Raw genomic sequence first — 15,000 nt, 5'->3', positions numbered from 1 at the left:
AGTACTAGTCATGATCGACTACATTTTAGGTAGGTACTTAAGCTAGAATATAGTTATAGACAGAATAGGAGCAAGTTTGGTACAGTGTTCCGAAAATATTGATACTTGGTAAGTATTGTAGGGCTAACCAAGAAGGCTGCGTTTATAAAGCACATATATGTATGTATATATGTAAGATTAACTGAAGTGATACCAGAGAAAATAAGGGATGGTTCCATTATCAACATTAGTTTATAGCCCAACGGATCGGGTGCAGTGCCGCGTTTTTATTTCACAGTTTCATATTGATAACAATCACGATTTATACCGTACAAATTTGTCATGTCGCGTCGCGTCGTGTTGTGTCGCAAATGCATTCAGAGTTTTAGCGGTGGCTACAATAAATTACCAAAAATTCACTAGTCTTTTCCCTCAGTCTTCCCTGATTGGGAGTTCTTCTATATTAATTACACCAACATATTGAGCTAATACAATACATTCCATCATTCCCCTGAAGTTTGAACCAGTCGATTGCGTTCTCCGTAAGGAGGCAATATAAATAGTCAGGTCACGCTTGACCTCTATCACCTAGGGGAACCTAACCCAGTTCCTAGTAAAACTTTTACGTTAGACCTTTCAATAGAAAGGGACAGTCGATGCCAAACCAAAATTTTAGGCAGTCAGTCTCACTTTTAACATACAATTTCAAACTAACTCTCATAGTTTAGATCGCGCTATTTGACATGGCTAAATACCGTATTTCCGAAGGAAATTACAGAATTTATAAGAAAACTCGTGTGTCTGCCTTCATGTCATATAAAATTGAAATTATTTAGCAAAAACCGATTGGATTTGCTTGAATATGAATGATTCATTATCAAAATATATACAAAACTAACAAACAGACAGACAACGATAGTACATAGTTACATTACAAATATATGTTATGAGACCGTGTAATATAAAAAGTTTCAAAACATTTATAATTATTCTCTCTCTAATTTCCTATTTAGTTAATACTAAATAGCAAAAAATATCTCGTTATACCTGAACACATTCGTTATCTGTCACGAACAATTGATGCATATATTCTAACATTTTCACTAACTCTTAAACCATCAAATCCTAAAAAACATTCGCACGTCTTGTAATTGTATCTAAAAAAGAATAAAATTCAAAATGGCGCCATCAATTCGTTATTTAATACTAAGTCCCTCGTCTTTACAAATAAGGAACCAGAATCGGAACTAAAACCTTAGTATACCGTAATTATTTTCGAAAATAATTTAAATAGTTAAAGAGAACGTAGACGGTTCCTATTTTAATTTTATCTTTTTAAATACAACTCCAACCGTTCTTTGGCGTTTCGATTATACATACGAACTCCTTGACTAGCTCATGACACAATGTCAAGCTCTGAACCCAAACTACTTTAAACACGTTTAAAAACTAAATCGTCAGTTTTTAATACATTATTAATTGTATCTTAATGTATCGCAAGTACATTATTGTGTATAGAAATCTGATCTCCTGCCAATAACCAGACCTCAATACGGTATTTTAAGACCCAAAGTTGTCTCTTTTTTCTTTTGTGAGCGAAGAAGTCACGTGCCCCGTCAACGTTATAGAATATAATTCGTTAGAAATAACTCCAGTTTCACAGAGGTCAGATTTCTATTGTGCTTACGAAACTGACGCGGTCTGTCACAACACCGCATACTCTCAAGTCGACAAAGAATTTTTTATCAAATGAAAGCTACAAAGCAATAAACCAGCATACAGTTTAATAAGAATCTAAGTTCTACGTTAAATACCTAATAACTACGAGTCAATCATTGATCCCTGAATAGGATTCAGTCCAGTACGAATTATTCAACAATTTTTCTTAAGCTACGCCGAATTCGTAATGCAGTACGCCTTAAAATGCAATATTAAATCTAGAATTTTAGATTTTATTTGATATGTCTATATGCGAGTTTTGTGTAAACCTCTTTCATGACGTTGTCTTTGGTAATTCCGCTCAGATATTGTAGTTGTCAAAATAATCAAAAATTTCTAGTAGTTTTTTTTTTTAATGTAGGACAGTAGCGTCGTTGTATATTTGTTTTTTATGAAAGAAATCTTAAAGATTATGTGGCCATACAAATAATTAAAAGCTACACTTAATTAATGGTGTCATATTGAAAAACTGTACAAAAAAATCTTATTTAGGCCGATTTTTGCAACGTCAAACGTGTATATGTTCTATAAAAAATATAATTGGCATCTAAATGTTATTTTAGAACGAAATTGAACACCACATTCATCTTGTATAAAACTAAAATTATTAATTAAACTTTTAGTATAATCTCTATTGTTGCATTCAATCCTTTAAAATTCAATTAATACATTTAAGTTCTAGGCGAGATGAATGATTAAAAACGAATTTTCCACTCGAATTGATGTTAAACGACGTATTATTTTTATAATAGTGACAGTTTGAAACATAAACGCTAGAACATTCAAAACCGTACAAAATGTTTTACCTACATGAACAGTTTTCTGTTGGTAACTTCACAAACTGACCATAAACAACACATTCATTTCATTCAGTTGTTCTTTTGCAATATACGTGACTTATGTATATAAAGAAAATCTTATCTATTTAATACCATCTGTTTGACAAAACAAATAATAAACTGACTTTGTATTTATCGCGCGAAAAAGTACCGCTGTTTCGCTTTTTATTATGACGAAGAACGGGACAGCGATAGTTTTTAACGCGAAATGGTCCCTGATGTGTCAAATAATGCGTAGGGTAAGTGTTAATGCAACACAAAGGTTTGACGCACTTCCGGATATGGTATCCCGTATGCTTATAAGAAATGATTATGTACGTTAACGGCCAAAACCGATTCGTATGGTGTCTGAGTCATCGGCGTCTTCGTAGCATACATCACGGAATTTGAGTCGAGTCCAATGAAATAAACATTTTTGAATCAAAATCAAATATTTCAGAATAATTTCTAATCAAACTAAATCAAATGTAATTACAAATTTTGAATTCCAGTCCAATCGCATCTGACATAAAAACATTTTCAACCGGTAGAAAACACGACTCATTTAACGCACGCAACTTCAAATTCCTCAATATCAGTCTTAACGCACAAACATTTCTTTTTATTTAAATCATCATCAAACATTTCAATCTCAATCCGCATACAAAACTACAAAATTATCAGCGCGCTCAAACCAAACAAACGCTCAATACAAAACAAATTCACGGCACCTACCTATCCATCCATCACTATCCAATTGTTCTACACCCCTGCCACGTTCCTCGGCGACATGACCATGTAGTGGTCGGTGGGGGGGGGCGCCATGGGGAGGTACTCCTCGTCGCGCCGCAGCAGCAGCCGCAGCAGCTCGTGGGGCAGCAGCGCCGCCTCCAGCGTCACGGCCAGCGAGGAGTCTATGGTGTCCAGCTCGTCGTCCTCCAGGCACTCCACGGATTTAGAGCATCTGTTCGGACGACGGTTGTATTGTACGTACATACATACGTGTGTATATCTATACTAATATTATAAAGCTGAAGAGTTTGTTTGAACGCGCTAAACTCAGGAACTAATGGTTCGAATTGAAAAATTCTTTTTGCGTTAAATAGACCATTTATCGAGGAAGGCTTTAGGCTATACATATAACATCATACTGCATCTATAAGGGGCAAAGATATAATGAAAAATGTTAAAAAAACGGGGAAAATTATTCATTCTTGAGGGCTTCAATTATGCCCAAAATAACTATTCCACGCGAACGAAGTTGCGGGCACAGCTAGTACCTTATAATAATCCTATAAGGGATGTGGACGCAATTATATGAATGTATGTATATCCCTTGCGGGGTAGACGGAGTCAGCTATCTTGAAGACACTGATAGGCCACCTACAGCTGTTAGGCTTAATGTTGAAATTGAGATACAAATAGTGACAGATTGCTAGCCCATCGACTAAAAGAAGAATCCCAAGTTTGTAAGCGTATCCCTTAGTCGCCATTTACGACATCCATGGGAAAGAAGAGTAGTCCTATTTTTTTTTCTCTTGATGCCGGGAACCACACGACATTCCTCACTGCACAAGAAAAATCTAAAATCTCACCTATGAGTGGTCTCAACTGGTTCGCTCTCGTCCAAGAATTCACAACTCTTAGTTTCTCCTTTGGCTAGACCGCCAGTTATCTTCAGCCCCTTCATCTTCTTGCCCACTTTGAAGCTCTTGAACATGTCCCTGGTGGGTGTGAACTCGAACCGCTTCTTTTTGGTCTCGACGTCCTTGTTCTCATTGGCGGTGGACGACTTCGGGGAGATCAGCAGGCGGGAGTCGCTTTTCAGTCTTTTTCTGTTGAGAGAAATGGGAGGGTAATTTTTTGTACATACATACATATGATGTGCCGTGTGGTTCCCGGCACCAATACAAAATCTTTTTTGTATGTATATATGCAGAGATCGTGGCAAGTGGAAAGAGGTAGTCTCTGCCTACCCCTCCGGGAAAGAGGCGTGATTTTATGTATGTATGTATGTACAATAATGTACATATATACGTAATTAATAATCTTGAAATCTCGGTAAAAATTATAGTTCCCGTGGGATTCGCAAAAACCTGTATTCTTTTGTAGGTGGCGCTAAATTCACGCAGGCGAAGCAGCGGGCAACAGAAAGTCATTTTTATAAAGGACACTATTTTTTGTCCAATGTTGGACAAAAATGTCCAACATTGGACATACAAATTTGTGAATATTTTCCACAGATAATGTAGATGGACGCACTCAGGGCTGCTCTCCTGAGAGGTGAGTTATAGTCACACGCCATCAACCAATCACAGTGAAGATTGCGACGCGCTCAATCTCTTATTGGAGCATAAATTCAATCTTCCCGTAACCCAGGCATTACATCAGCTCGCAAAAGATCTTCCCTTTGCCGCCGAGCCCGAAACATCGCTTCCGCTACAAATGAATTTACACGAAGAGAAAAAAGTAGCAATAGTTAGTAGATTTTCCAGCTCCCGCTGCAAAGGAATTCACGCAAAGACAAAAAAGTTATAATGTTGTAGCGGGAGCGATGATTCGGCTCGACCGCCACCAAAGGGAAGATCTTCCGCCAGGCTAGGTGTGATGCCGCGCGACAGACGATATTGTGTCGGAGGTTGTATATATAGCTCCAATCCGTGAAATCTCTGAAATCGCGATTTAGATTCTTCGCTGCTATTGGTTGAGCGCGTCAATTTCTTCGCGACGATTGACAGTTGTTATTTGATTGGATGTTGCGACGAGTGGCGTAGAAATGTCGCCACAATGTCAAATTTTCAAGATTTTCCTGGACATACCTGAACACACTGAAGGTCTGCCTGGCCTTGTCGGGCTTGGCCTGCCTGGGCAGCGTGGCGGCCGCCTGCAGCGAGCTCAGCGAGCCGGCGCGTGCGCCGCGCCCGCCCGCCGCGCACGATTCGTTAATGCACGAGTTCCACGACTCGCTCAGCTTTGTCGACCTGCGAGTGTTTTTATACAGGGTGACATTTAAAACAACTGCATCCTTTTAAACATAGACTATACCCATGCTTCTGAGCCGTTTGAGCCTATTTTTATTTAAATTAAACGTCATCATTTTCACATTTAAAAAACTCTCAAAAACTACCTCACACGCTTTATTAAAGACCAATACTGCAAAAAGAAATTAAAACTAAACATGTAAATAAATGTCTGAAAAATAAATTATTGTTCTAGTATCAAGATCAAGTAAAATACAGTGTTGTCGAGATCGCTCAGCTGAATGAATTGTGTCGTTGACCTCTGAATCTTAAACGTCGCTTTTCCGCCGGCTGGGGTGATATGACGTATTTAGGATCGTGGATTTTGATACATTTATTTTTTTTCGTACTTTCTGAAATATGAACCGATATTTTTCGTTTTTAAATATCCTTTAGATGAGTACACTTAACAGTTAAATTTATGCAGTTGAATTAAAAGTCACCCTGTATATAACTAGTCAGCTAATATTGTTTGAACTGATTTTCTATCTATCCTACAAGGGATATAGGCCTGATTATTGTATGTATATATGAGTGTCATATAGATCAGAAGACGGCACCCGATAGACGTAGAAAAAAAGGTGGACGGAGTGTGACTTAATAAAAAGTGAAGCATCGTAATCGCCGCGTTAACCGCATGGGTGAGTGACAGAAAACTTTTTCTATCAGTCACCCAAATTTCGTGAGATAATCTATGACGCATGTATGATATAATAGCGGCCGACTGTCACACTATTGACAAGAGTGTGTGCGTGAGGGGTATGTATATGTCGCCAGAAGATAACAAAACCACAACATAAAATCACGCCTCTTTCCCGGATGGGTAGGCAGAGACATCTTCATACATCTTTCCACTAGCCACGATCTCTGCACACTTCCTTCACAAATAACAAAACCACAAGTTTACAAATTTCCTAAGAAGTTTTAAAAACAGTTTTTTCGCGGTAGTTGTCATTTTCCGGTGACACACATATTCCCGCGCCACTCACCCGCGCGGCGGCAGCGGCGGCGGGCGGCGCGCGCGCGGCGCCCCGCCGCTCTCGCGCACGCTCTCGTACGCCGGCTCCTCCGCGGGGGGCGCTGCCGGGGGGGACATACATTGACGAATAAACAATATTAAGCTAAACAAATTACTTTTGTTTTAATTAAATGTAGACTGTTAGAAAATGTTATTAGCATTCAGTCCGCCTATCCTACTAATATTATAAATGCGAAAGTTTGTGAGTATGTCAGGATGTCAATATGGATGTTTGTTACTCTTTCACACAAAACTACTGAATAGATTACGATGAAATTTGGTATATTGGTAGCTGAAGACCCAGAATAACATATAGTTATTCTGGGATATAATTACCAATTAGGAATTATCATCTCCATTCATGAGTTTCATAATAAAAAAAACCTTTTAAATTTATAACTTAAAAGTAAAACACGAATATAACCCACTTACCTATACTAAGTCCTCTAGTCATAGCGCAGTACTGCGCATCGAGGGAAGTGTCCAAAGGTTTCAAATCCTCAGTCGGAGTGCACATTATTGGACCAGATTCGGTCGGAACAGATGCGACAGCTGAAGTTGTTACAGCAGGTGGCTTAGGAACGTATGTGTTAGTGGTCTGATGAGATTCGGTCTTTCCGTCGGGTACATCGGCTATTTCTTCATAGATACCAGATGCCAAGGACGCTAAGGAGCGACGGTCACACATACTGGAAATAAATATAAATACTTACATTGAATCACGTTTATATCTCTTGCGGGGAAGACAGAGCCAACAGTTTTGAAAAGACTGTGAGGCCACGTTCAGCTGTTTGGCTTAACGATAGAATTGAGATTCAAATAGTGACAGGTTGCTAATTGCCCATCGTCTAAAAGAAGAATCCTAAGTTTATAAGCTTTTCCCGGGAAGTCCGGGAAGAGAAGTAGCTGACACATATAATATATTATGCTAACCTAAACATAGTGATGTTTTTTCTTCGCTACTAGACCTAGCTAGACTCCAAGAATGGACCAAGGAAGCTCGCATACAAATTCTACATTATTAATTGTTCAGAGTCGACAGAGAGAGAGAAGCCGTATTTATCACGCGAAAAGCTATCACTGTCAAGTTTCGCATTATAATAAAAAGCGAAACAGCGCTAATTTATACATACATACATATAAACACGTCTATATCACTTGCGGGGTAGACAGAGCCAACAGTCTTGAAAAGACTGATAGGCCACGTTCAGCTATCTGGCTAACAGCGGCGCGCCGCGTATTTGGGTGCCGCTAATTGGTACCTGTCATCGAGCGCCGCCAGCGAGCGCACCGAGCGGGGCGCCGCGTCCGCCGCGTCCAGGGCTCCGGCGCCGGGGCACCGGGACAGCGGCCCGGGGGGGATGCGCTTCGATTCCTGGTCGAAATGTTGATGATAATGTTTTTTTTTGACAAAACACACATATCGAGTTAGAATTGTAGTAAGTGATGCGATTCGATTCCTGGTCGAAATGTTAATGATATTTTTTTTTGACAAATCACACAGATCGAGTTCATCGAGTTAGAATTGTAGTAAGTGATGCGATTCGATTCCTGGTCGAAATGTTAATGATATTTTTTTTTGACAAATCACACAGATCGAGTTAGAATTGTAGTAAGTGATGCGCTTCGATTCCTGGTCGAAAAATTTATGATTTTTTTTCTTTTTGACAATTCACACAGATCGAGTTAGAATCGAAGTAAGTTCAAAACTTGAACCTGACTGGCATTAATTTATTTTAAGTTCTAATTAAGTTATACATTAAGTTCAGCAGTCGTAAATTGAAGAGTCAATTTAAAAAAAAATTAAAAGCAAATGTAATAGATTATTTAGGCAATTAATTAAAATAAGCATACCAAAAAATAATGTGTTTGTACATGCTAAGTTCTGGACAGATTTTAAGAAAACATTCCCGTGGTAGGTAATGTTTTAAGACACGTTTTTAAACTAATCCAGCTCACTTTGGACATGACTAGCTCGATGTCATCCAGAGACACTTCTGAAGGCCCACTGTACCAGCTGGTGCGGCGGATCTCACCTGGAAAAAAAATGGTTAAATATTGTTTAATTACAGAAAAATACATAGTCAAGCTTTTTAGTTGGATTTTACTAGGCTTTATATATTGCGTTCGTAAGACGTGTGGTTCCTGGCTTTTTGAAAATAAGACCACCACCCCATCACTTTTCCATTTATGTCGTAAAAAGCGACTAAGGGATAGGCTTACAAACTTGGGATTCTTTTTTTAGGCGATGGGCTAGCAACCTGTCACTAATTGAATCTCAATTCTATCATTAAGCCAAATAGCTGAACGTGGCCATTCAGTCTTTTCAAGACTGTTTGCTCTGTCTACCCCGCAAGGGATATAGACGTGACCATATGTACGTATGTACATATATATAAATAAATAAAAGTAAATAAGGTACGTCCGTCCAGGTCATGCCACTCCAACGTTCAGTTAACACTGAAAAACGGGTTAAACACGTGATATATGTATTTGTTTACCGGAGTCGGGATGAGTGCGGAGGTCGCCCTCACTCCTGCTCAGCTTGCTCTGAGACCCGCGACCCTCGGCGAGGAACTGCTTCAAGGCCGCGGCCAGTTCACCAGCTAGAGGGCTGGACAGCTTCAGCTCTCCAGGGCCGTTCGTGAACTCGCTATAATTAGGTAGGTATATCAGCATTATATAGAAATCTTTGGTACATTTGTGTCGTGTGGTTACTGGCACTTAGAGTAGGAACCATCTTTTTCCCATGGATTTCGTGAAAGGCGTCTAAGGGCATGGGCAAGTTTATCTCATGCAGCGTTTACCATGATCCAAAATGTTGCTGTCCACTATACCTAATGATTTTAAAAATATCATAATCACCTTTTTGACAAATAATAAGTTGATATACATACATATCACATATGTTAGAGAAATAAGTCGTATTTCTATACATACATATGGTCACGGCTATATCCCTTGCGGGGTAGACAGAGCCTACAATTTGATAAATACAAGCAATAGTTTTAATTTGCGACATTACTAGAAAATACATGGCATTTATGGCAAAAAACAATGAAATGATAAGCTGCGAAGCACATTCAACATGCGTTATGGAAATGATATGATAAAGGTACCTACTTACTCACAAGAATAGAATAGATTTATTTTAAAAATTGCATAAAAGGTATCACTTATTGGCGTCACATGTGCTTATTCCTACTATTTAATTTGACCTATAATACTTCACTATATCAATAGAAAGAAGCACATACTTAGTAACCTTCATATTTTTAAAATATTCAAACAGAATTTCATAATTTGATAATACACGAATCTTCACATCATTAAAATGGAGAAAAAAAATATTTAGTATCCCTTCACCAAGCACAAATATAATTACAACACATCGACTAACATAAAATTGTAACACCTACCTATACCTATGGTGGTCTCTCATGGCGCTTCTACCGCACTAATGCTAATTGAGGAGAGAATTCCAATAATGGATTCCCAACAGTAATTACTATTAGCAGAACATAAACAAACATACACATGTGAGACGAATGTGGTTTTCCCTACGTAACATTATAACGGTAATTTTCCCTATTCAATATGTTTAAAAATAAAACGTATTCTTGGGAAACAAATATTTGTGTATCAATGAGTAATGTTATGAATCGATGCCGTGTTTGAAATACTACTCTGTCAAGAAAGTAGCAGGAAAAGATCAATAATACACAAACTGTTTGTTATTCATCCAAATTTATTTTATCACCTTCAAAATATGCTCCTTTAGAAACGATACACTTACGCCAACGAATAATCCAATCTTCAAAACATTTTTTAAACGCTGTTTCCGGAATTGAGGTCAGTTCTCGCCGCGAATTCTCTTTTATGTCGTCTACCGATTGAAAACGGGTGCCACGAAGTGGTAATTTGAGTTTAGGAAAAAGAAAAAAGTCGGCTGGAGCCATATCTGGTGAATATGGTGGTTGCTCGATGGTATTTGTTGAGTGTTTGGTTAAAAATTCGTTCACAATGATGGCCTTGTGCGAAGGTGCATTATCATGGTGCAAAATCCAACAATTTTCTTTCCACAAATCTGGCCTTTTTCGTCGGATTTGCTCTCTTAAACGCCGCATAACACTCAAATAATATTCCTTATTTACCGTTTGACCTTCCGGCAAGAATTCCGAGTGCACAACACCGCGATAGTCAAAGAAAACAGTCAACATGACTTTGACTTTTGAACGACTTTGGCGTGGTTTTTTCGGTTTCGGTTCAGTTGGAAGGCGCCACTCCGAAGCTTGTTGACTAGTTTGCATGTCAAACTCGTAAACCCACGTCTCGTCACCAGTAACAATGCGTTTCATGAATGTTGGGTCGGAATTGACTCGTTCTAGCATGTCCTCAGCGACTCTCATGCGATTGAGTTTTTGAAAAAAATTCAGGTCTTTTGGGACTAGCCGAGCGGCAACATGTTTCATACCCAAATTATTAGTTAAAATGGTACGGATCGACTCGTGAGATACAGAAAGTTCGGTGGCTATCTCTCTCAAAGTTGAATGAGGATTTTCAGTCCTTCACTTTTGCGATGTTAACTTCAGTTGCAGACGTTGATGGCCTACCAGAGCGAGGCAAACCTTCCATCACATCTCGACCGCTTTTGAACGCTTTGTACCACTCATAAGCACGAGTTTTTGATAAAGTCGATTCACCGTAAGCCTTCTGTAACATTTTCAGTGACTCCGAACACGATATTCCATTGGCAATGCAAAATTTAAGACAAACTCTTTGTTCGATGTTTTTATCCATTATGAAATTAGCAATACACACTAGATATGATATAACTAAAAATAGCACTGTATTTAATGTTAACAACAGATGCAACTCAAACTCCGCGCCAAAATGGAAAACAGTTGTGCCAATCTAACAACAACAAAAAAAACAAAAATTTGAATTTGGAACCATAAATAAATAATCCATTCCCGATACTTTTCTGACTGAATGTACTGCATTTTAATCTTGTTCTAAGAATTATTTATTGCATAATATGTTAGCATTTAATTTTTCCCAACTTTGTTGAAGAAGGGACTTCTTGAATCGGCACACGAAATGATGATAATATTGTTTTTATATAGATACATATTTAGGGTCCAATCTTAACTGATCTCAAAAGCCTAGGTTTGCGTTGGACCCAGCTCAGAAAACCCGATTTGAAGAGAAAATAGCTGCCTGTTAGATAAATCTTTTTCCTTTTCAAGCCAAAGTTTACTCGGGCCATACCTTTGAGAAATTAAATATATTAGCACCAAAAATAAAAGCATATTGCTTGTCCGCAACAGTGTCATTCAAAATTAAATTAAAACCTCCAAAACCGTTAGACTAACTACTTCATGTCACATTTAAATTTGCTGTCCTTGACTAGGGACCATACTACAGTGAATCATCTCGTGTAGTTCCTCATATTTTTTAAGTAATATCCTAAAGGGTTAATATGAAGATCTGTTATACATATAAGTTTAAAACCTTGTTGTACTCAAATTATCCATATAAAAATTTGATTTAGTTTTCTGGCACTATAAAACAAATACTATAACATTTGAGAGTTCAAACTGAATAAAAACTTTCTTTTAAATTTATAACATTTTTAAATAGAAATTTATCAAGTTTTATTAAGGCTGAATGAAATAAAAGTATGTACAATGTCCATGTCGACTAAGCTACAATGTGTAAGTAATTATCTGTACAATATCTAATAAAAACAATGTAAAAAAAAAAGAATTCCTTATCCTCTCCTTTGGGTTAATAAGGTTAGGCAGACTTAAATGTGACAAGTTCCATTATTAAATCATTTACAGCGCAAATAAACACATTTAAAATAACCAACCTATCCACTGTGAGGACACAGGTTCGATTCTTGCCAGCGTTCTCACTGACCAGTAGCACATCACTGATATGTCTCCAGGCCACCACTGTGCCCAGCTTAGGGCCTCGCGAGACCAGAAGCCCCGTGGGTGACAGTGTTAAGTTGCTATCAGTACTCAGACAGCATTTACGGGACAAGTCCGTTGTGATTATAGTCACAGAGTAGGTATCTTTTTGTGAATTCTCTGAGTCTGAAAATATGAGATGAGGAAGCGTGATGGAGAGAACTTTAAGTAAACCATTTCTTAGATAGAAACCATAGTTTCAACATAACAGAAAATGGTTAACATGTAAAGAAAAATATTTAGATATATATATAAAGTTTAAATCGCAGGATAATACTATAACACCTGCAGAACTTACTTTACATACATACATATAGTCACGTCTATATCCCTTGCGGGGTAGACAAAGCCAACATTCTTAAAAAGACTGAATGGCCACATTCAGCTGTATGGCAACTAATTTTAGTTACTTAAATATATAATCTATGTATCATTCTTTATCTTTGTGAAAAGATGGAATAAGAAAAGTTCTCCCTGACATGAACAATCAGCCGATGAAACAATTAGTACCTATGCATGGAGATGAAACGTAAAACATAGAATGCAAACACTGATAGCTTCCCGATAAACTTAAATTATTTAGGTACCATTTATAAGGTTATATAAAAGTTAATCTCTATACCTATCTAATCATCCTAAGAATATTGTATATATAACCAAAAATAACATAAATTAAAATAAAAAAATGTTTAATTATTATTATATAATCATGGATATTGAGTCATGGGTTTTATTCTTGATTACTGATTGAAACTCAAATTGATATTGTATATCGAATTAAGAAAAAGTAAAGGTTTTGTCTATTGCTCTTCAATTATCATCAAAATCAAACCAGTAGTTTGAGTTTATTTGTTATATATTTTTTTTGTTAACAAATAAACAAAGTGCATATTATCACATCTTTATCACTCATAGGGTAGACAGAGCCAACAGTCTTGAAATTAATTCAAAGTATTTAGTTCAGTATTTCAAATGTTATATCATTCGTGCTGGCACAAATAGCAATGAGTCCACGCTGCCTGGTCATGCGTAGCACAGCTATTACAAATTATTCCTATTTGCATTGAATGTGAGGACGTCAGCGTTGCACATTGATGCCATGGACTAATAAATAGGGCATTGTCTTCCAAACCGCCATGTATGGTGTGCTATATGGTAATTGGTTTTAAAATTTTATTACATTACTTTTAGAAGAAAGGTTTTTGTAACTTTTGCATTCCGCTATAATCCATTTGTTAAGGTACTGAAATAAAGATGAACAATCTTGAAAGATACATCGTTTTTTAAGTAATATAGATTATTACCAATATTTATGTTATTCTTGGTTATCTTATTCAATTTTATCAAATGTTAGAGAATAACTTTTATAATGAGATTTCTTCATAATTTTTTTAAAATTTTAGGTTTATTTCTTACGTATTTAATATGTAAAAAATAAACCAGTCTTATCTAAATCTAACTCTTAATACCAAAATGAAAACACCTACTACTTTATGTAAATATTTACCATAAAATATCAACAAAAAACAGATCACAATATGAGGTAGTTGCATTAGGACATTGAATGAAATGAGTCAATTATCCAATAGTTATTGATCTCTGTTGACCCATTGGGCACAATAGAAACCTTTGAACCATTAGTGGGAATGGTGAATTAATGTGGGTAGCTGTATGTACTTACCCAAAAATTTTGTGTTGTTCAGAAGATTTCTGATCTTTTCCATCCATATGTTAGCGTCATGTAGGGACTGAGCAGCGAGTAGTATGCGCGGTTTGCGTGAGTCGTCGATAGAGAACACGGCGAATGCGTGCGGACGTGTGCGAGACTTCGCACGACGTACTACGCAACCCGACGGCAACTCCACAGTGCCCGCTGGAGCGCCAGCCTCGCTGCAATACACAGCCAACGATCCTCCCCCCAAACACGTCGGGCTTGGACGTAAAATACACCATTGTCGCTTCCATGACTGTTAAAAATAAACAAAACAAAACGGTGTCATATGAAAAATACTGAGTTTGGAGTCGTTAAACCAAAACAATCAACAAGAATAACTGCTTACCTTGAAAGGATTCAATCCTAGATTCGCCTTGAATGGGTACTTAACTTCCAAGTAACCCGACATTATTATATTGAATTTTCACAATGACGGCATGCTTCTAAATTATTATTCTAATAAAAAGCACATGTAGCAGGTGCAACAAAATAAATTGAATTTTGTTTACTAAAAAATCCATAGACAAACAACAATAGGGAAGCCCTTGACAGTTTAAAATCGACATAGGTACTACTATGCACAACATCTTTTGCACTTTTAATCGGTATCGGCACATCTTATGTGAAATCATAGCTCTGGCAAAAGAAAAGAAGGTATGTTCCTGGAAGTATTAAGTAGAAAGATAGGTTCATACATTCTCTGCCTATCCCTCTGGGAAAGAGGCGTTATTATGGAGTATGGAGTGCGTAGTGT

At 37.4% G+C, this 15,000-nt stretch overlaps 1 protein-coding gene across 1 annotated transcript; it reads right to left on the bottom strand.

The window, feature by feature from the left end:
• Positions 1 to 1,263: 1,263 nt before the first annotated feature.
• LOC106139354 (uncharacterized) lies at positions 1,264 to 14,737 on the bottom strand. The gene is made up of 11 exons (XM_060949686.1): positions 14,593 to 14,737; positions 14,214 to 14,499; positions 12,430 to 12,658; positions 9,056 to 9,207; positions 8,514 to 8,590; positions 7,817 to 7,929; positions 6,987 to 7,243; positions 6,526 to 6,616; positions 5,336 to 5,497; positions 4,112 to 4,351; positions 1,264 to 3,480 (listed from the first exon to the last, which is right to left on the bottom strand). Exons 1-11 carry the CDS (start codon positions 14,653 to 14,655, stop codon positions 3,279 to 3,281), a joined length of 1,872 nt encoding a protein of 623 aa, XP_060805669.1. The 5' UTR covers positions 14,656 to 14,737; the 3' UTR covers positions 1,264 to 3,278.
• Positions 14,738 to 15,000: the final 263 nt, after the last annotated feature.

This window comes from Amyelois transitella, chromosome 19 (genome assembly GCF_032362555.1).
Source record: "Amyelois transitella isolate CPQ chromosome 19, ilAmyTran1.1, whole genome shotgun sequence".
Lineage (NCBI taxonomy): Eukaryota > Metazoa > Arthropoda > Insecta > Lepidoptera > Pyralidae > Amyelois > Amyelois transitella.
This window is presented reverse-complemented; position numbering and strand designations above follow the sequence as displayed.

Bases quoted from the DNA above. Each gene is read 5' to 3' on its own strand.
- LOC106139354 (XM_060949686.1), bottom strand. From the start codon at position 14,655: ATGTCGGGTTACTTGGAAGTTAAGTACCCATTCAAGGCGAATCTAGGA. The intron at 14,500-14,592 runs GTAAGCAGTTAT...TATTTTTAACAG, and splicing joins TAGGATTGAATCCTTTCAAG to TCATGGAAGCGACAATGGTG. The intron at 5,498-6,525 runs GTGAGTGGCGCG...AAACACTCGCAG, and splicing joins CCGCCGCTGCCGCCGCGCGG to GTCGACAAAGCTGAGCGAGT.